Genomic DNA, 22,647 nt, shown 5'->3' with positions numbered 1-22,647 from the left:
GTGGAGAAAAAATTGACAGTACAATATCCTTTTAAATGCTATCTTCATAAAATAAATACATTTTTTTTTTACTTGACAGCCTCTAAATGGAAAGGTAAAAGCATGAGTGACAGTATAAGTAAATCTCTCCCGTTGCCAAAGGGGTTGTAGATACATTACTTTAAATCTTCAAAAGGGTTTCTAGATTGAGAAATATAAACATAAAAAATGCATGGGAGGCTCAAATTTTCTGTAAGAGCATTTAACAAGTTAGAAGATGAATTTTACACTACAATGTTCCTTTAAATCAGAAAAGGGTGCAATGATTGGACAAAAACTGGTTGGTTTCCTGAAAACAAAATAAACCCTCCAATACTACAACATTTTCTATTAGTCACATATGGTGCATTTTTTGTTATTAGGCATTTGAGAAACAAATATCAGAGGCATTCAGCACTTTTCAGCACCAGATCTGTGAATCTGTGATATTTGTGTGTTACACTTTGATACAAATAACTCCGGCACCACAAAGAGCTGAATGGCATATTTGGCATTTGTTTCTAAAACGAATGTTGAATACAGAAAAATGCACATGCATATTGATAATGTACTAATAAAATCACTTTTATTCCGAACCATAACACAAGAATTTATTCTTGCATTATATTCACGTAATATTAGATCTTGGTCGGCTTGTAGAGGTAAAACTTAAAAGGGATATGAAACCCTTTTTTTCTTTTCTTTTGTGATACAGATAGAGCATGTCATTTTAAACAACTTTCTAAGTTACTTACCCCAAAAGAAAAGCACTCGCCGGTCTTGCATATATAATGTTTAATGAACAAGTTTAAAAAGCTGAATAAACGTTTCTGAGCTATTACGGCACCTTTGTCAAATGCAAAAAAAACAGAATTTATGTTTACCTGATAAATTACTTTCTCCAACGGTGTGTCCGGTCCCACGGCGTCATCCTTACTTGTGGGATATTCTCTTCCCCAACAGGAAATGGCAAAGAGCCCAGCAAAGCTGGTCACATGATCCCTCCTAGGCTCCGCCTTCCCCAGTCATTCGACCGACGTAAAGGAGGAATATTTGCATAGGAGAAATCATATGATACCGTGGTGACTGTAGTTAGAGAAAATAAAATCATCAGACCTGATTAAAAAACCAGGGCGGTGCCGTGGACCGGACACACCGTTGGAGAAAGTAATTTATCAGGTAAACATAAATTCTGTTTTCTCCAACATAGGTGTGTCCGGTCCACGGCGTCATCCTTACTTGTGGGAACCAATACCAAAGCTTTAGGACACGGATGATGGGAGGGAGCAAATCAGGTCACCTAGATGGAAGGCACCACGGCTTGCAAAACCTTTCTCCCCAAAAATAGCCTCAGAAGAAGCAAAAGTATCAAATTTGTAAAATTTAGTAAAAGTGTGCAGTGAAGACCAAGTCGCTGCCTTACATATCTGATCAACAGAAGCCCGTTCTTGAAGGGCCCATGTGGAAGCCACGGCCCTAGTGGAATGAGCTGTGATTCTTTCAGGAGGCTGCCGTCCGGCAGTCTCATAAGCCAATCTGATGATGCTTTTAAGCCAAAAAAGAGAGAGGTAGAAGTTGCTTTTTGACCTCTCCTTTTACCAGAATAAACAACAAACAAAGAAGATGTTTGTCTGAAATCCTTTGTAGCCTCTAAATAGAATTTTAGAGCACGAACTACATCCCAAATTGTGCAACAAACGTTCCTTCTTTGAAACTGGATTCGGACACAAAGAAGGCACGACTATCTCCTGGTTAATATTTTTGTTAGAAACAACTTTCGGGAAGAAAACCAGGTTTAGTACGCAAAACCACCTTATCTGCATGGAACACCAGATAAGGAGGAGAACACTGCAGAGCAGATAACTCTGAAACTCTTCTAGCAGAAGAAATTGCAACCAAAAAACAAAACTTTCCAAGATAATAACTTGATATCAACGGAATGTAGGGGGTTCAAACGGAACCCCCTGAAGAACTGAAAGAACTAAATTAAGACTCCAAGGAGGAGTCAAAGGTTTGTAAACAGGCTTGATTCTAACCAGAGCCTGAACAAAAGCTTGAACATCTGGCACAGCCGCCAGCTTTTTGTGAAGTAAAACAGATAAAGCAGAAATCTGTCCCTTCAAAGAACTTGCAGATAATCCTTTCTCCAAACCTTCTGAAGAAAGGATAGAATCTTAGGAATTTTTATCTTGTTCCATGGGAATCCTTTAGATTCACACCAACAGATATATTTTTTCCATATTTTATGGTAGATTTTTCTAGTTACAGGCTTTCTGGCCTGAACAAGAGTATCAATGACAGAATCTGAGAACCCTCGCTTTGATAAATTCAAGCGTTCAATCTCCAAGCAGTCAGTTGGAGTGAGGCCAGATTCGGATGTTCGAACGGACCTTGAACAAGAAGGTCCTGTCTCAAAGGTAGCTTCCATGGTGGAGCCGATGACATATTCACCAGATCTGCATACCAAGTCCTGCGTGGCCACGCCGGAGCTATCAAGATCACCGATACCCTCTCCTGTTTGATCCTGGCTACCAGCCTGGGAATGAGAGGAAACGGTGGGAAAACATAAGCTAGGTTGAAGCTCCAAGGTGCTACTAGTGCATCCACTAGAGTCCGCCTTGGGATCCCTGGATCTGGACCCGTAGCAAGGAACCTTGAAGTTCTGACGAGACGCCATCAGATCCATGTCTGGAATGCCCCACAATTGAATTATTTGGGCAAAGATTTCCGGATGGAGTTCCCACTCCCCCGGATGAAATGTCTGACGACTCAGAAAATCCGCTTCCCAATTTTCACTCCTGGGATGTGGATTGCAGGACAAGTGGCAGGAGTGAGTCTCCGCCCATTGAATAATTTTGGTCACTTCTTCCATCGCCAGGGAACTCCTTGTTCCCCCTGATGGTGATATACGCAACAGTCCGTCAATGTTGTCTGATTGAAAACCGTATGAATTTGGCCTTGCTAGCTGAGGCCAAGCCTTGAGAGCATTGAATATCGCTCTCAGTTCCAGAATATTTATCGGGAGAAGAGATTCTTCCCGAGACCAAAGACCCTGAGCTTTCAGGGGTTCCCAGACCGCGCCCCAGCCCACCAGACTGGCGTCGGTCGTGACAATGACCCACTCTGGTCTGCGGAAGCTCATCCCTTGTGACAGGTTGTCCAGGGTCAGCCACCAACGGAGTGAATCTCTGGTCCTCTGGATCTACTTGTATCGTCGGAGACAAGTCTGTATAATCCCCATTCCACTGACTGAGCATGCACAGTTGTAATGGTCTTAGATGAATTCTCCGCAAAAGGAACTATGTCCATTGCCGCGACCATCAAACCTATTACTTCCATGCACTGCGCTATGGAAGGAAGAAGAACAGAATGAAGTACTTGACAAGAGCTTAGAAGTTTTGATTTTCTGGCCCTCTGTCAGAAAAATCCTCATTTCTAAGGAGTCTATTATTGTTCCCAAGAAGGGAACTCTTGTTGACGGAGATAGAGAACTTTTTTCTACGTTCACTTTCCACCCGTGAGATCTGAGAAAGGCCAGGACAATGTCAGTATGTTGTCCAAGTAAGGTACTACTGCAATGCCCCTTGTCTTAGCACCGCTAGAAGGGGACCCTAGTACCTTTGTGAAAATTCTTGGAGCAGTGGCTAATCCGAATGGAAGTGCCACAAAATGGTAATGCTTGTCCAGAAAGGCGAACCTTAGGAACCGATGATGTTCCTTGGTGGATAGGAATATGTAGATACGCATCCTTTAAATCCACCGTGGTCATGAATTGACCTTCCTGGATGGTAGGAAGAATTGTCCGAAGTGTTTCCATTTTGAACGATGGAACCTTGAGAAATTTGTTTAGGATCTTGAGATCTAAGATTGGTCTGAATGTTCCCTCTTTTTTGGGAACTATGAACAGATTGGAGTAGAATCCCATCCCTTGTTCTCCTAATGGAACAGGATGAATCACTCCCATTTTTAACAGGTCTTCTACACAATGTAAGAATGCCTGTCTTTTTATGTGGTCTGAAGACAATTGAGACCTGTGGAACTCCCCCTGGGGGGTAGCTCCTTGAATTCCAGAGATAACCTTGGAGACTATTTCTAGCGCCCAAGGATCCAGAACATCTCTTGCCCAAGCCTGAGCGAAGAGAGAAAGTCTGCCCCCCCACCAAATCCGGTCCCGGATCGGGGGCCAACATCTCATGCTGTCTTGGTAGCAGTGGCAGGTTTCTTGGCCTGCTTACCTCTGTTCCAGCCTTGCATTGGCCTCCAGGCTGGCTTGGTTTGAGAAGTATTACCCTCTTGCTTAGAGGATGTAGAACTTGGAGCTGGTCCGTTTCTGCGAAAGGGACGAAAATTTGGTTTATTTTTAGCCTTAAAGACCTATCCTGAGGAAGGGGCGTGGTCCTTACCCCCCAGTGATATCTGAAATAATCTCTTTCAAGTCAGGGCCAAACAGCGTTTTCCCCTTGAAAGGTATGTTAAGCAATTTGTTCTTGGAAGACGCATCCGCTGACCAAGATTTTAGCCAAAGCGCTCTGCGCGCCACAATAGCAAACCCCCGAATTTTTCGCCCGCTAATCTAGCAATTGCAAAGTGGCGTCTAAAGTAAAAGAGTTAGCCAATTTAAGAGCATGAATTCTGTCCATAATCTCCTCATAAGAAGAATCTTATTGAGCGACTTTTTCTAGTTCATCGAACCAGAAACACGCTGCTGTAGTGACAGGAACAATGCATGAAATTGGTTGTAGAAGGTAACCTTGCTGAACAAACATCCTTTTAAGCAAACCCTCTAATTTTTATCCATTAGGATCTTTGAAAGCACAACTATCTTCTATAGGGATAGTAGTGCGTTTGTTTAGAGTAGAAAACCGCCCCCTCGACCTTGGGGACTGTCTGCCATAAGTCCTTTCTGGGGTCGACCATAGGAAACAATTTCTTAAATATAGGGGGAGGGACAAAAAGGTATGCCGGGCCTTTCCCATTCTTTGTTTACAATGTCCCGCCACCCGCTTGGGTATAGGAAAAGCTTCGGGGGGCCCCGGGACCTCTAGGAACTTGTCCATCTTACTATAACTTCTCTGGAATGACCAAATTGTCACAATCATCCAGAGTAGATAACACCCTCCTTAAGCAGAGCGCGGAGATGTTCCAATTTATATTTGAATGTAATCACATCAGGTTCAGCTTGTTGAGAAATTTTCCCTGAATCTGAAATTTCTCCCTCAGACAGTGGGGGCTCCTCCATATGTGCACAATCGCACGTGCCCCCCTGGGCCCCCCCTGGAGAAAAAAGAAAAAAGAAAGAAAATTAATTTTTTGGGCTGAATAAATATAATTTTTCCAATAGCCCCCCTATTTGAAAAAATTATATTTATTTAGCCAAAAAATGTTCCTGTCTACTGCACAGTTTAATAAAATTAACAAAAAATTCCCTTTTATATATCTCTATACCTCTCTACCGCACGTGCGGTAAGAGAGGTATAGCCTGCCTTAGCCCTTAGCAGATTTTTTCAATGTGCCTGCTGCTCGCCCCATAACTGAGCCGATACCTTTCATTATCGCACAATCTTCAGTGTGCGATTTGGCTCATTGCTATGGGCGGGCAGCAGGGGAGCACTTTTTTTAATGCTTCACTTTTTATTTAGCTGCCTGTGTTAGCTGCGACGCTCAGAGGCAGTATTCTACAGAGGGGGTTGTGTGCTCCGTGTAAGCCCCAGTCACAGCACACATGGCAGCCAGGTATAAAAAATGTACTAAATTTAACTTGCAATTGCTCATTACAGTGACTGTATCAGTGCAGTGGAGGAGTCAGTGTGGGATTGAGTCACAGTCGGTAACGGAGCTGGTAACGGTAAGTCATGGCCTGGCATAGCCGGATGCCCCTGCCTCCTGCAATATGTGAACTGACACTGTATGTGGTTGTGGATAACTCCGGTCCACTATTACAGACCACCAGCCAGCTCCCAGCTCTGCCCTGCCTGCCCACCCAGGCATGATGCAATTTTGTCTGCACAATGCACAGTAAGAGGTGGTCAGGCGCGGCAGCAGGCAGGTACAGCAGCCGGCGTGTGGACATGTGTGTGTGAGTGTCCCTGATAGTTGCTGCATGACGGATGGCGACAGTTCAGGCAAGGTGAAGGAAGGAGGCAAAGTAAGGGCATGCTACACATATTTTCAAAGTAATCAATCACTCGTGTGAAATATACAGTGGTCTGGGTACAGCAGCCGATAATAACATAGAGGAACTCATGGTAAAAATATCAGCATGGCTACAGGGGAAAATTAAATTCTATTCGACAATAATTTGCAACAATACTTGGCTTCTATCCTCTGATTATGAAGGGGTGTTCATGTTTACAATTTAATGAGTTTTGGTTTTATTGATAATCCACTCTGAGGCTCTGAGCTAAAGAAATTGCTTTAAATTTATCCTCTTTGTAATTTTTTTATCCCTTCTAAAACCGTATCTTGATTTCCACAGCCAAGCTGGGAATTTTCAATGAATGAACTGTGGGAGGAAAGATCAGCCTTTCATTTCAGCTTTCTTGACATTTTAATATGTTGTGACTAGACAGAGGGCGGAAGACAACAGTAAGTTACACAGTATGTCTACCATTTTTTTTTGTTTTTTCTTGCCCCTTCACCTTTCTACCCTGTTAATGTTATTCATTGCACACACGCATAATTTATATATATGTGTGTGTGTGTGTGAAATACTTTAGAAAACTACATTTGATTTGTCTAAAAAGTTGTATATACAACTAATATGATAATATACTAAAAAAAATATAAAACGCCCATTGTTTTTAAGACTATACTATTGTCCTGTGCAGTGTGTATTATAGATAAAACTATATGACTTTTTATGGGCTAGTATATTGGATTCATTACTTTTTAAGTGCCCCTACCTAATTATACTTACGTGTTTGCATTTTATTTTTTAATGAATATTATGTATAAATCCATTGCTGGAAAAGCACACTTTCACTGGCACAGTGCTACAGTGATTAATTGCAAAGTTAAAAATCCTTACAGAATTGTAGTTCAAGTGCAACTATCTCCTACTCATTGTAAAAGTGTACTTATTTACAAAATGGACATATATGTATGCCTATGGCTTCATTCTTTCAGATGCAATTTTACAGCATACCCATAATAATCATATTATAGCTTTCTATGAATATATATATATATATATATATATATATATATATATATATATATATATATATATATATAATAGTTTTCCTGAATTTTCCTAATATAAAACTTTTCATGCTGTAGTGCTATGCATAACAATTTATGTGAATCTAGTATTGTGTGTGTGTGTGTGTGTGTATAAGGGCTGGTTGATTGTTTTGGTGATACTACTTCTGCTCATAGTAGTCTCCTTGCTAATGTTGGGTCTGTGTGTAGACCAGGTCTCCTGTCAGTATGTATGTCTAAACTGATTTGTAAGTGTGCCAGCGCTATACCTAACTTGGGGATTTCTTAGATATGTTGTTAAATATATAAACACACATAAACACAATAAAATGGGCGGAGCCATCTGAGGGGCGGGGCTAGTGCTCCCCCATCTTCAAAAGTCTCCAGCCGCCACTGCCCTCAGACAAAACCTCCCTGGTCCCCTCAGACTGGTGTAGGGGCATGTCAGAAACCATTATCATCAGCGTCCTCAGCTCATCGGTATTTTCTAAAACAGTAGCAGTCGCGCTTTCGCTGATAAGTGGGCATTTTGGCTAAAATGTTTTTGATAGAATTATCCATTACAGCCGTTAATTGTTGCATAGTAAGGTGTATTGGCGCACTAGATGTACTAGGGCCTCCTTGTGGGGCAAGACTGGCGTAGACGAAGGAGGGGGATGATGCAGTACCATGCTTACTCCCCTCACTTGAGGAATTCATCTTGGGCATCATTTTCTCTAAATTGTTTGTCACATACATCACATCTATTTAAATGAGAAGGAACCTTGGCTTCCTCACATACAGAACATAGTCTATCTGATAGTTCAGACATGTTAAACAGGCATAAACTTGATAACAAAGTACAAAAAACGTTTTAAAATAAAACCGTTACTGTCACTTTAAATTTTAAACTGGAACACACTTTATTACTGAATATGTGAAAAAGTATGAAGGAATTGTTCAAAAATTCACCAAAATTTCACCACAGTGTCTTAAAGGCCTTAAAAGTATTGCACACCAAATTTGAAAGCTTTAACTCTTAAAATAACGGGAACCGGAGCCGTTTTTATATTAACCCCTATAACAGTCCCTGGTATCTGCTTTGCTGAGACCCAACCAAGCCCAGAGGGGAATACGATACCAAATGACGCCTTCAGTAAGCTTTTTCTATGTATCTGAGCTCCTCACACATGCATCTGCATGCCTTGCTTCCCAAAAACAACTGCGCATTAGTGGCGCGAAAATGAGGCTCTGCCTATGATTAGAGAAGGCCCCCAGTGAAAAAGGTGTCCAATACAGTGCCTGCCGGTTATTTAACATAATTCCCAAGATTAAAATAACTCCTCAAAGCTATAATCTATTAAAAATGCTTATAAATCAATCGTTTTAGCCCAGAAAAATGTCTACCAGTCTTTAAAGCCCTTGTGAAGCCCTTTATTCTTATTTAATAAAAATGGCTTACCGGATCCCATAGGGAAAATGACAGCTTTCCAGCATTATCAGTCTTGTTAGAAATGTGTCATACCTCAAGCAGCAAAAGTCTGCTCACTGTTTCCCCCAACTGAAGTTAATTCCTCTCAACAGTCCTGTGTGGAAACAGCCATCGATTTTAGTAACGGTTGCTAAAATCATTTTCCTCTTACAAACAGAAATCTTCATCTCTTTTCTGTTTCAGAGTAAATAGTACATACCAGCACTATTTTAAAATAACAAACTCTTGATTGAAGAATAAAAACTACATTTAAACACCAAAAAAACTCTAAGCCATCTCCGTGGAGATGTTGCCTGTACAACGGCAAAGAGAATGACTGGGGAAGGCGGAGCCTAGGAGGGATCATGTGACCAGCTTTGCTGGGCTCTTTGCCATTTCCTGTTGGGGGAAGAGAATATCCCACAAGTAAGGATGACGCCGTGGACCGGACACACCTATGTTGGAGAAAGATTCAGTAATAAAACCTATAAACATAAAACGTCACATTGTTGGTACCTTTTATATGTAAGTAGCACATGATAACCTGACCTCATCCCCCTACAGCATCCACACAGATTCTGTCCCCTAATGCTGACATCATCAGCACACTCTCACTGTAATATTTTGCAGGGGGGCTAATTACAAAGTGCCAGCCACCAATCCCATACTTGTGACTATAGCCTAGAACAAACATACATGCAAATTATAACCACAAGTTCCTACTATACACATGACATCTATCATATATAATACAAGCATAAGTGGTCAACATAGAATGATATTAAAAATTAAAAGAATACAGTATGGATATTGTATGCTACAATACTCTTTAGTATATAAAATGAAGCATAATACAGAATCCTTAACACCCAGCAATTAAAAGATCAGATTAAACACAATTTTTAACATCCATGATCAAATAGGACAGTTCAAATTCAACTCCTTTCAATCCCATAACATCACTATATATTTCATTACTCCAGTCCCCATATTGTCCACTATTATATCATATCATACCCATTCATAGAAGAATATGGGAGTCATATATCAAGTTTTTCTTCATAGTGCCACAGCTGATGACGTCAACATTAGGGGACAGAATCGGCATTGATGCAGTCAGTTAACATATGCTACGTACATATAAAAGGTACCAACAATGTGAATGTTTTATGTTTTTAGATGCTACTGCTGAATCTTTTTTGCTTTTGACAAAGGTTAATGTTATAAGTTAATGAAACGATATTCAGTTTTTTTAAACTTTAAACGTTAAAATTTTTGTATGCAAGACTGGCCAGTGCTTTTCTTTTGAGATTGATTATATAATTTACTAAGAGCACCCCGGCATTTGGACATATTAATGGATGTACATATCTTTCTGGATCTGACTTGGTATTTTGATACATGGATGTTGCACCCTATACTTTTGAAATCTGGATGTGATTAGCTACAATTGTGGAATTTAAAGTATTTTTCATCACATTGTTTTTTTTAGACTGTGGTCATTATGAAGACGGCTGAAATTGTACCACCTATGGACAATATTTACAAGGATGATAAAGTTAAACACGATTCCTTTGTATTCACAGATAAAGACGTTGATAGGATGTGTGGTGGCTGACCTTGAGTGAGTTGAGGGGGTTTACCACTATAAAAACTATCATAAGTTGTTGAAATTATGAAAAAGGAAAATAGAATATCATTTGAACATATTTGTCAGGGTATTATCGCAATAAATACATCCCTAGGGGATTTAGGGTTAAAAATATACCAACCATCGGTAAGCAGAGTGTAGAAATGTGCAGGGAATGGAGCTCAATTCTAAATAAGGGCTCTTCTGAGTTAATATTATTGATCATAGAAGAGGTTAATAAATTGGAAAATAAAATAAAATTTGAGATAGAAATACTTATAAAGCAAAGTTTTCATGTCCTTAACAAATTTCCGAAGAAGCAACCAGAGAGAATCGATCCCAGAAGTTCCCGAAGGAAACATAATCGAAAGTAAAAGACATCCTAATCAGATAAAAGAAAATATAAGGCAACCCGTAGGTTAACGCCCAGGAAGAAAGCAGGCATACCCACAGGACCAGCCAAACGGAACCCTGATCTTCCAACCAAAAACTGGGAAAGATCTCAATAATCAGACAATTTGGAAATTACGTCATTCCCTCATGTCTAATGTCTGAGGTGAGCCATTTGAAGTAGAAGACTGCAGATTCCTGTATCCGTTAAGGATAGGATCCTCTAAAAACTCAAAGAAGTGTCTGAGTAAAACGCGAAGACGTGCTATTCTGTAAAGAAAGGCACAACACTCAGGAACAGCTACACCCGCAGGGAACTGTATAGGCCCACCCAAAACCGGTAGACCTGGGATGATCGGGCACAAGCACAAACACAAATAAACAGACTCCCATCCGAGAAAGGAAGGACATAAATTAGGTTTCCCACATGTGTAGTATTAGAAGGGAGCGGTAGGGAACTCGCCTCCCGGAGGACAGGGCCCCCCGAGGCAAAAGGCTCACCAGTTTCTTGAATCCCCGAGCTCGAGGAACAAGGAGCTCTAGAACGGCCTGAGGAACATAACTGATGAACCTGTATCCAAGGGTCCGATTCACACTCATCACAGGACGAGGAGTCCGACCCAGAAAGTTGACCCGATTCAACATCAGTATCCTCCATAGATGGATACTTAAAGTGGACTATAAAACCAAAATAAAAACGGCACTAGACACCCCCAATGACTGGGGCACTCACCACTTCCTGATAACCAGACCGCAGCAGACTACTACTCAGACACCAGACAGACAGGAATGCGAAAATGGGAGACACGGACGTAAAACGCCCAGTCACCAGGTGAACCGTACAGTCCAAAAAAACAAAAAGTGCGCCCAACCGTAGGGTCGATTCACTTTGAAATATGTTCCAAGCCAAGAGCCAGAAAAACACTACACATTAGCAGGTTACATCACCTAATAAAAAACATGATTAAAACCCCCCTGTTCAATAATCCCCCTCAGAAGATATTAACCCTTGATTCCAAGATTCTAAAGGAGTCCAATTGAGACCCCTAAATTTACCTAACAAATGTGTTACAGTGCAATCAGAGAAGGTATATGAAACTTACCTGAATCCACGCCGTGGAACAGGAACATGGCCCTTCAAGTGTGACTAATAGTAGCATCGCCTCCGCCATGGACTTGAGAGAGAACAGCAGGTAGCGAAGCGAAGTTCGACAACGCCAAATACTGAAAAGGAGCTGTGAATACGAGTCGGGATAGTGTTTGCAGAGGAAGCTCCCACTACATCTCTGGACTCTCACTTTCACCCAAGCATTCACACGAGAGACTGAAAGGACTACTTAAAACTCCTGTTTCTTGTCGAAGAGTAGCACCCTCCATAAGAAACATTAAAATAGAAAAAATAAAATAATAAAAAAAAAACTTCTGACACTTCTCTGCCAACCTCCTGGGATGAAAGGCAAAGAATGACTGGGGGATGAGGGGAGTGGGAGGAGTATTTAAGCCTTTGGCTGGGGTGTCTTTGCCTCCTCCTGGTGGCCAGGTTCTTTTTCCCCCAAAAGTAATGAATGCAGCTGTGGACTCTTTCCATTTAAGAAGAAAATAGAGCCATTCATATGGAACAAAACACACCTTTAAGATATCGCTGTCACAATCAAATCCTGGCTTAATAAAACTGCAATATTAAATATCCTTCTCTCTTAAGCAAGCATGTGCTGACCATTGCACCATTGCTGGTCTATAAAGAACATGCAAAACAGAAATGTATACTAATGTTTGTTACCAAGACTGAATGCTACCAGTTTTCTATTAAACACAGATATATATAAATTCCCATAAGGTCTGGGCCGGGAATAAAAAGCAGCCTTGGACCAATTTGTAGACCAGTCCTATTTTCCATTGAGTCCATAGAATGCAAATACCCTTTTTTCTCAAAGGGATTACTGGGATACTTCTTCCCTCAATAATTATTTTCTATCAATAAATTAAATTAGTTATTAGTTTGTAATGAAGAAAAAAATCCCAGATTGTTGTTATATAGGCACCTTACAACCCAGTTTCATCCATGACTTCCTTTCACAGTGGAAAAATTATTATCCATAGTGTGATCTGGAGAAGACACTCAAAACAGTGTGTCACTGTCTCATGGTTTGACTCAACTAGACACTAGAAACCATTCAAAGGAGGGCTACCAGGTACTGCTGTTGTCCGACATCAGTTGCCTTGATTATGCAACTGATCATATGATCAACTCGCTAAAGCATTAGTGATCAGTCATGTGATCAGGATTCCCCTACAATGAACATGTGCATTACTTGATATAATTGTTAATAAAGTAACTATATGCTTCTATATTATTCTTACCAGTTGAATTAGCAGGCTAGTTAGGTCAGTTAGAGGTTTATTGGTAACCAGTAGGTCCTCAGCAACATGAGTGTCTCCTCCTTGTCCTGACTTTTGACTCTTTAACAGAAAAAAAAAAAACAAAATTAAGTAGAAAATATGATTTTCCTGCTATTAGAACTAACATTTGCATATGCTCTACAAAGAAACCAGATTCTATTGATTCAGTTAACAAGAAATATTATCAGTAAATTAAAATATTCTGAGACATTATGTGTTGTACTGATATGAAGGGCGAACTCCTTTTGCAATTAAAATATAGATAAATGCTGTCATTAATTAACTAAATGTTTTTTTCAGGTTTGTTAATACATCTTCTATCTTACTAGTGTAACTTAAACTGAAAGAGCTAATTAAAATGTCAGTGAAAACCCACATCTTCTATTATTCTTTAAAAAAAAGCAGATCATATGGAACAAAGTGTTTTCTGGAGGACAAATAAGTAATCATAAGTGATGCATCTTATTTGCTATGGTGCAGTATAGACATGACTCCCCCTTTCTCCTGATGCACAACAGGAAGTTGGCTCGTTCCCCTTATTAGAAACCAAAGAGAAAGGTACAGGTCATAACTGTAAGGAAAACTGAAATATACTGTAAAATCAGAGGGAGCGGTGGAATAGGTTATTCCAAGTTATTCAATGGTTCCAATCTCAAATCCTTAAAAAAACAACAACTGTATCCCCATGTGACAAGGTCCATCAGTGACACAGTCAGTTTGGTGGATCAGGTAAAGATATCCTGGTATTGTGGCATGGTGGGAAAGCCAGTAATCTGGACATCTGAACCTTCCAGTTCAGGTAATACCTGGTCTTCTAAATATGAACCAGTTTTGTCCTTTTACAAATCACTAATTTATCTGTTAATTTGGCATGAACCGTAACCAAAATTGGCACGGCACGCATTAAACAAAATAATACAATGCATATGCGTTTTTATATGTAATTTTTATTTTGGTCAGCATTGTGAAACAGGTTTTGACTTGCTTTATATATTTAAATACTCACAAAAAAGTTTTTATTTCTTTCCTATTCTTTGCGTACAGTAAAGCTTCTATCATTCCTTTTGTCTACCATAGGTTTAAAGGATCACTGGCTCCTGGCAAAATTACAACTGTTTTATTTGTTTTTAAAGAATAAGACCATTTTTCACTGTGCCTCACAGCTCTGAAACCTGGTGTTGACCCTGGAAACTTATTGGTGTAATTACTGCTATTTATCTTAAAAAGACAATAATAATGGTGACAAATATCTCAACATTATCTATAAGTTTTCCAAACGAGTACCTTTTATGGCCCCTGAGAAGAATACTAGCAACCATTTACATTTGTTCTTATTATCAAAATCACACTAAAGAGATATTTTTCAGTGTTAAATAAAAATCAAAATGATGTGTAAAGTCCTAAGATGCAATATAACAAAATTATCTGGAGTGTTGTTACAAATCTTTTTTATTATATATAAAAGATTTGAATAAAAAATAATCAGATAAAAAAAAAAGGATAAAGTGATGTTCACAAGCCAAGCGTGCTCAAATCTTGATCTCAAGGTCCACATACCGGCCAGGACTTTATTATTTTTTAGCAAGTGGCTTAGAGGGTCTAATTGAGAATAATTTTCACCATAATTAAAGGGACATTATACACTCATTTTTTCTTTGCATAAATGTTTTGTAGATAATCTATTTATATAGCCCATAAAGTTTTTTTTTTTTAATTAATGTATAGTTTTGCTTATTTTTAAATAACAATGCTCTGATTTTCAGACTCCTAACCAAGCCCCAAAGTTTTATGTGAATACGCTCGACTACCTACTCCAGCTTGCTCCTGTTTGTGTAAAGGGTCTTTTCATATGCAAAAGAAGGGGGAGGGGGGGAGTATCTTATTTGCCACTTGCAGTGGGCTTTCCAGCTACCTTTTCAACAGAGCCAAAGTGACAGCTTCTAAGTTTTTAAACAGTTTTATACTGGATTTTTATATCAGTATATGTGCATATTATTCTTTATAGTAGTGTCTATTACATGCAGTTATATGAAAATGAGTGTATACTGTCCCTTTAAGTAGAGAGATCCTAAGATTATGGCCTATTTCATATACAACCAAGAACCAGATTACAAGTGGCACGCTAACAGTTACATGCAAGCAATATCGGGTTTATCACGGCTGTTTGTACGCGTCGGATGTAGCGCTCGTATTAAAGGCCGTTGGGATAGTGCGACCTCAGAGCTCTGGCTAACTGTTTTGCAAAATAAAAAAGTATCACGAAACACATCACAAATACATTACTAAGTACAGTTACACTTATAATAACACTATCTAAAATAAATTATTAAAAACACTGCACAAAAAAGTTATATGCTCAAAGATATGAGGTCTCAGGTGTTAGGAAAAAAAAGGCAGGCAAATGGCTTTAACACTGAGATACAAACATATACATATATTTATTTATTTGTGTGTGCACATATGTGTTTATAGACATACACAATATACACATATAAACACATAAATACATATGTATACATATATAGCCATAGCCATTGGAGCCCTTTGCAGTCAAGTAGATGAAAACATGTATGCAATATTCATATTTAATAATGGTTTTAAACTATGTATTTACTGTAAATATTTAACATTCCAATGTTCTGCACATAGCAGAATATGTTCTTTGGAATTTTAAATAGATATTCCTATATATATCTATACCTAATAAATAATCATATACAAAACATGGAAGGGGACTGCACTCTCAGACTGGACTAGGTAAATATCCTATGACCCTGCAACATGCTCAGCCCTGGGGTGCTCAATAGCACTCTCAGAAAGCAGTTAACCCCAGACAAGTCTGGGTGCAAGGGCCCATAGGGAAAATAACAAAATAAATTAATACAACACACCAGAGAAAGTCTGGGGACAGCACAGCTTCCTGAAGTGCTATTGAGCACACAGGGTGAGAATGTTGCAGGGTCATAGGATGTGGTACCTAGGTCCAGTCTGAGAGTGCAGTTACTTTCTGTGTTTTGTATATTCCTAGGGTTATTTACATAAGTCTGTGAACCCTCGACCAGTTTGTTTGATTGAGAGCTTGCATTTGTATGGCTGTATTAGGGACCACCCAGGTTTTTGGGAGAGACATTGACGTGGTACCTGGGCTTGTCCATTTGGCCAGATGCGGTAACTAACTCTTCCAGTTTTGCTTTTAATCTTAGCTGAGAGCTTGCAAGCGAGTGCTGGACTTTCGCTGTTGTGTATTAGTAATGATATACTATATATATATATATATATATATATATAGATAGATATAAATTGTACCAAAATACCATCAGATATATGTAGAAATATGTATTTATGAAAGAATAAACTGAACATATTCTGCTACATGAAGAACATTAGGAATATGAAATATTAATAATTTTCATGTTGGGTTAGTGCACTATGCGTTCGGGTTTGCGTAAGATTTTTTCTCCTCACTTTTTTTGCGAGCCAAAACTTTTTATTTCAACTTGTAATACGAGCGCAAAAAGCATACTTTCTAATCTGGCCCCAAAAGCAACTTAATTTAAAGGGACAGTACACTGTACAATTGTTTTTATATGAATGTATTTTCAATGACTTGCTATACCAGCTGAGAGTATAAAATGTATGATAAATTGCATTTTCAGGTTTATTTGTGTATATTGAAGTAGCTGGTTTTGTGCTTTTAAACCACAGCCTATTACAATGGGTTGAGCTTCAGGTTTTATCAGATCTCATTATGTTACTCACTTGTGTACACAGACTTTCTTCCTTATCTTATATTTGTCTAGTAAACCAAAGCTTAATACTTAGAGAGAACAATGGAAAGTTATCATTTTATTACTATAACTATCCTGCACCCCACTGAGAGTGTAATCTCTTCTGCTGGCTGTGTTTACTTAGGCTATTCAATAGAACATACTCCAGTATAGAAACTTTCAGTATAGGTTGGGATACCACAGGCTAAATTCAGCTATTTCAAATGCCAAAATAGGGGTAAATGGAGCTACTTTGTAAACAATTTAAAACACTCCAGCAGGTAAAGTGAAATAATTGGAAACAATTTAAAGGGAGAAACATTTTTGGGTGAACTGTCCCTTAAGATTACACGGTTAAACAGACATTGTAATCAAATGTTTCTATCATGTACTGTAAAAGAAAGAGCAATTGTTAAAAAAGTTATCATGTTTAAAAATACATAAACAAACAGAAAGTGCATTATTGTATAGAATTAAGTCATAGAACATCTAATGTTGACTGGTTGATAGGCCAAAACCCCCACAGAAAAAGTTTGTTTATTCAGCACAGGGAGGAAACAATTAAGACACAATAAAAAAATATAAAAAAAAATAAAAAATAGCAGTGGCTACATTTTGAAACATTATCTTTCAGTTCGAGATAGACAATATTTGTCCTTGAAAAATCCAAATATATAAAATCCATGATTTTCAGTTACAAACAGATAGAATTTCTCAAATCTGTACTGCATATTATGCATATTGTTTAAGGGTAATGAGGTGAGACCCATAACTATGCTTAATGGGTGGGCACCAATCAAAGGAATCAAGATTGTGTTTTCAGAGTCTTGTTAAATAACACTGTAACACCCTTTGATGTATTTGTAAACACCTGCTCAAGCATACCTTTTCATGGTCTTCTAAGCACTTTAAGTCTGGTTAATCATGTATGAAGCATGTCATATAAACTGCTATTGGTACCATATTGATTAATCTGAGGTAAACAAGCTCCCTCTATGCCATAGAGCCATTTGGTAGAGAACCTGGTGTAAAACACTTACAGCAAATCAATTTTACCAGTAAACATTATATGAAAATGTAGATTTACTCTAAAGGCTAGTTATAGAATGTATAGTTTACTACTCATTTCTGTCCGTTGCAACAATATGCCTAAAAAGGCTAACATTTTCCTTGGGATAGAGCACATAGGGCTCTACGCCCGAAGCCCCTGGAATCAGCTCCCCAAGGGACATTATAATTAAATTCAAGAATTATATATATATATATATATATATATATATATATATATAATATAATATATATAGATGTATCCAATCTGAAATCAATGATCTCCAAAACAAAACGCTAATTACCTATGGAAAGCCCTGAAAGACAACTTGATGATATCTGGAGATTTGTCCACCTTGCAAAGAGGGATTACACTTTTTTTCTCACCCCAATCACTCCTACAGTAGAATATATCACATTATTATAAACCAGGCTGGGCCTGACACTAATCACCAATTCCACTATCTCCCCAACAACGTGGTCAGATCACTCGCAGTAGAAGTAAAATTTCAATGGCCTAATACAAAGGCAGGCCCTTTTAGCTGGAGACTAGACAACTCCATCCTAAGCAACCCTACATCCCTAGAGATAATTACTACTGCATTAAAGGAATATTTCACACTTAAACATAAACTGTTTCAGACCCTTATACGCTCTGGGAAGCACATAAATGCACAATCAGAGGGGAGCTAATCAAAATTAAATCTCAAATACACACCTTGGCTAAGCAAACATACACATCCCTTACACTAAGCTAACACAGGCAGAATTAACCCCTTAAGGACAAGGCCATTTTTCAATTTCTTTCCCTTAAGGAACATGGCTATTTTTACATTTCTGCTGTGTTTGTGTTTAGCTGTAATTTTCTTCTTACTCATTTACTGTACCCACACATATTATATACTGTTTTTTCTCGCCATATAAATGGACTTTCTAAAGATACCATTATTTTCAACATATCTTATAATTTACTATAATTTTTATATAAAATATGAGGAAAAAATGGAAAAAACACACATTTTTTCTAACTTTGACCCCCCAAAAATTCAACATCTACAACCACAAAAAAACACCCATGCTAAATAGTTTTTAAATTTGTCCTGAGTTTAGAAATACCCAATGTTTACATGTTCTTTGCTTTTTTTGTAAGTTATAGGGCAATAAATACAAGTAGCACTTTGCTATTTCAAAACCACTTTTTTTCAAAATGAGCGCTAGTTACATTGGAACCCTGATATCTGTCAGGAATCCCTGAATATCCCTTGACGTGTATATATATTTTTTTTAGAACACATCCCAAAGTATTGATCTAGGCCCATTTTGGTATATTTCATGCCACCAATTACACCGCCAAATGAGATCAAATAAAAAACATTGTTCACTTTTTCACAACTTTAGGTTTCTCACTGAAATTATTTGCAAACAACTTGTGCAATTATGGCATAAATGGTTGTAAACGCTTCTCTGGATCCCCTTTGTTCAGAAATAGCAGACATATATGGCTTTTACGTTGCTTTTTGGTAATTAGAAGGCCGCTAAATTCCCACTGCGCACCACACGTGTATTATGGCCCAGCAGTGATGAGGGTTAATTAGGAGCATGTAGGGAGCTTCTAGGGTTAATTTTAGCTTTAGTGTAGTAGACAACCCAAAGTATTTGATCTAGGCCCATTTTGGTATATTTTCATGCCATCATTTCACCGCCAAATGTGATCAAATAAAAAAAAAGTTCACTTTTTTCACAAACTTTTGGTTTCTCACTGAATTATTTACAAACAGCTTGTGTAATTATGGCTTAAATGTTGTAAATTCTTCTCTGGGATCCCCTTTGTTCAGAAATAGCAGACATATATGGCTTTGGCATTGCTTTTTGGTAATTAGAAGGCCGCTAAATACTGCCGCGTATCACACGTGTATTATGTCTAGCAGTGAAGGGGTTAATTAGGTAGCTTGTAGGGAGCTTGCAGGGTTAATTTTAGCTTTAATGTAGAGATCAGCCTCCACCTGACACAATCACACCTCCTGATCCCTCCCAAACAGCTCTCTTCCCTCCCCCACCCCACAATTGTCCCGCCATCTTAAGTACTGGCAGAAAGTCTGCCAGTACTAAAATAAGGTTTTTTTAAAAAAATATATATTTTTTTAGCTTATTTACATATGCTGATGTGTAGGATCCCCCCTTAGGCCCCAACCTCCCTGATCCCCCCTAAACAGCTCTCTAACCCTCCCCTTCTACCTTATTGGTAGCCATCTTGGGTACTGGCAGCTGTTAGCCAGTACCCAGTTTAGTAAAAAAATGTTTTTTTTTTTTAAATTTTATTCAAAATTTCTGTAGTGTAGCTCCCTCCCTCCCGAAGACCCAACCCCCCACCCCTCCCAGATCCCTTAGATGCTTTTTTTAAAAATTAAATTGTACCCACTTTTAATAATAACATTTTCTGTAGTGTAGCCGTTCCACCCGCTTCCCACCCTGTGCACCGCGCCCGCCCCTGCACCTTCGTGCGCGCCCCCGGCGATCTCGCCCCCTCGACATTATAGGTCACATCGATGGCCGCCCACCCGCCTCCCACTGCAGCTCCCACCCACCAACGATACCGGCCATCGATGTCCGGTGCAGAGAGGGCCACATAGTGGCCCTTAAACGTAAAAGACTTAAATCATATATTCATGGAACTCAAAAACCCAGACAACACTACAGTTAAACTACTCCGAACATTCAGAAATCACCTCTGCCATCAAACAACTTAAAGGGACAGTACACTGTAAAATTGTTTTTCCATAAATGTATTTTAAATGACTTGTTATACCAACTGCAGAGTATAAAATATTTGAGAAATTGCATTTTCGGGTTTATTTGTGTATCTGAAGTAGCTGGTTTTGTGCTTTGAAACCCCAGCCTATTACAATAGGTTGAGCTTCAGGTAATATCAGATCTCATTATGTTATCACTTTTATGTACACAGACTTGCTTCCTTATCTTATATTTGTCTGGAACACCAAAGCTCAATACATAGAGAGAACAATGGAAAATTATAATTTTATTACTTAACTATCATGCCCCACACTGAGGGTGTAATCTCTTCTGCTGGCTGTGTTTACTTAGGCTTGTCAATAGCCTATACGCCAGTATCAAAACTTTCAGTATAGGTTGGGAAACCACAAGCTAAATCAGCTATTTCAAATGCTGAAATAGGAGTAAAGGAGCCACTTGCAACCAATTTAATACACTCTAGCAGGTAAAAAGGATCATTGGGAATAATTTAAAGGGGAGAAAGTTTTTGGGTGAACTGTCCCTTTAAGGGGAAATGCCCAGGTCCTGATGGCTTTTCAGTAACATACTATCAAACCTTTTTGCCCATTCTTCTACCACATTTACAAAATATGTTAAACCACACCTCTTCTACCAAATCCTTCCAAACTTCCATGTTGGAGGCGCATGTATCCATTTTTCCCAAACCGGGGGGAAACCGCCAGATTGTCCAGCAAATTTCAGACACATCTCTTTATTAAATGTAGATGTTAAGATCTACGCTAAAGTACTGGCTGCCAGACTGAATAGGATTCTCCCCTCCCTCGGTCATATAAACCAAGCAGGCTTTACCCCATGCCGTGAAGCCCGTGATAACACTACCAAAATTATCATCCTAATTGAATACACCTCCTTACACCAAATCCCCTCAATAATAGCATCCACGGATGCAGAAAAAGCTTTTGACAGGCTAAACTGGAATTTTCTCAAGCACACACTACTAAAATTTGGATTCCTTGACACCTTAATTAACAAGATATTCGCCCTTTATAATAATCCAAGAGCCAAAATTGCTTTAAATGATACCCTATCATTCCCCTTCACTACCCATAATGGCACCCTGTCAGGGTTGTCCGCTCTCGCCTCTTTTATTCGTCTTGCCTATGGAGGTCCTAGCCTCCAGAATCAGGCAAAATAAACACATATGCGGCATCCACATTGGCCCTCGGAATACAAAATTACCTTCTATGCGGATGACATTCTGTTAACCTTATCCTCACCCATCCACTAATTGCTTTTCCTCATGGAGGAACTTTCCCTTTATGGCATTCACTCTAATTTCAAAAACAACTCAAACAAATCTGAATTCTTCTGTACAGCCCTTTCCCAAACAGATACTCAAAGAATTGAACCAGAGTACAAATTTAAATACCACGAAAAATCTATAAAGTATCTTGGGATACATTTATCCACTAACCCACAAATCCTACTTTCCTCCAATTATACTACACTAATCCAAAACATACAACAAGAACTAGAAAAGGAACAGAATAGGAGTGCCTAAGGCTAAAGTTTACTATCAGGGCTAGATAAAACTGCAACAAGATATGTTGCTGTGGGCCACTAATCTATGTAAAAAAGATATACGGAAAATGTGACCTAACAAGCAAATATAAAACAGATATTGAAACAAAGAATAAAAGCAAATATAAAAGCTGGTATTTTATTACACAAATACTCAATCAAGCCAACCATGGGCAGATAGAATATGGACTAGCATACATATAAGAATGTACTAAGTGATCACCGCCTAGAGGTGTAATTCAACAAAAATAAGCGACAAAAAATAATTCAAAGTATACAGATATTGTTGTATACCCAGATGGAAATGTACTAAGTGATGTACTAAGTAATATCTGCCTAGAGATGTAATACAACAAAAATAAGTGACAAATAATAAGAATGATTCGAAGTCTATAGATAATGTTGTATACCCA

At 38.7% G+C, this 22,647-nt stretch overlaps 1 protein-coding gene across 1 annotated transcript in view; it reads right to left on the bottom strand.

The window, feature by feature from the left end:
• The window catches only part of ULK4 (unc-51 like kinase 4), a 1,503,227-nt gene that overhangs the window by 297,137 nt on the left and 1,183,443 nt on the right, over positions 1-22,647 (bottom strand). Inside the window, exon 34 of the mRNA XM_053714343.1 lies at positions 13,050-13,148. Coding sequence (XP_053570318.1) covers positions 13,050-13,148 — 99 coding nt within the window. The remainder of the gene's footprint in view (positions 1-13,049; positions 13,149-22,647) is intronic.

This window comes from Bombina bombina, chromosome 5 (genome assembly GCF_027579735.1).
Source record: "Bombina bombina isolate aBomBom1 chromosome 5, aBomBom1.pri, whole genome shotgun sequence".
Classification (NCBI taxonomy): Eukaryota; Metazoa; Chordata; class Amphibia; order Anura; family Bombinatoridae; genus Bombina; species Bombina bombina.
Note: the sequence above shows the minus strand (reverse complement) of the source record. Positions and strands in the feature narration are given on the sequence as shown.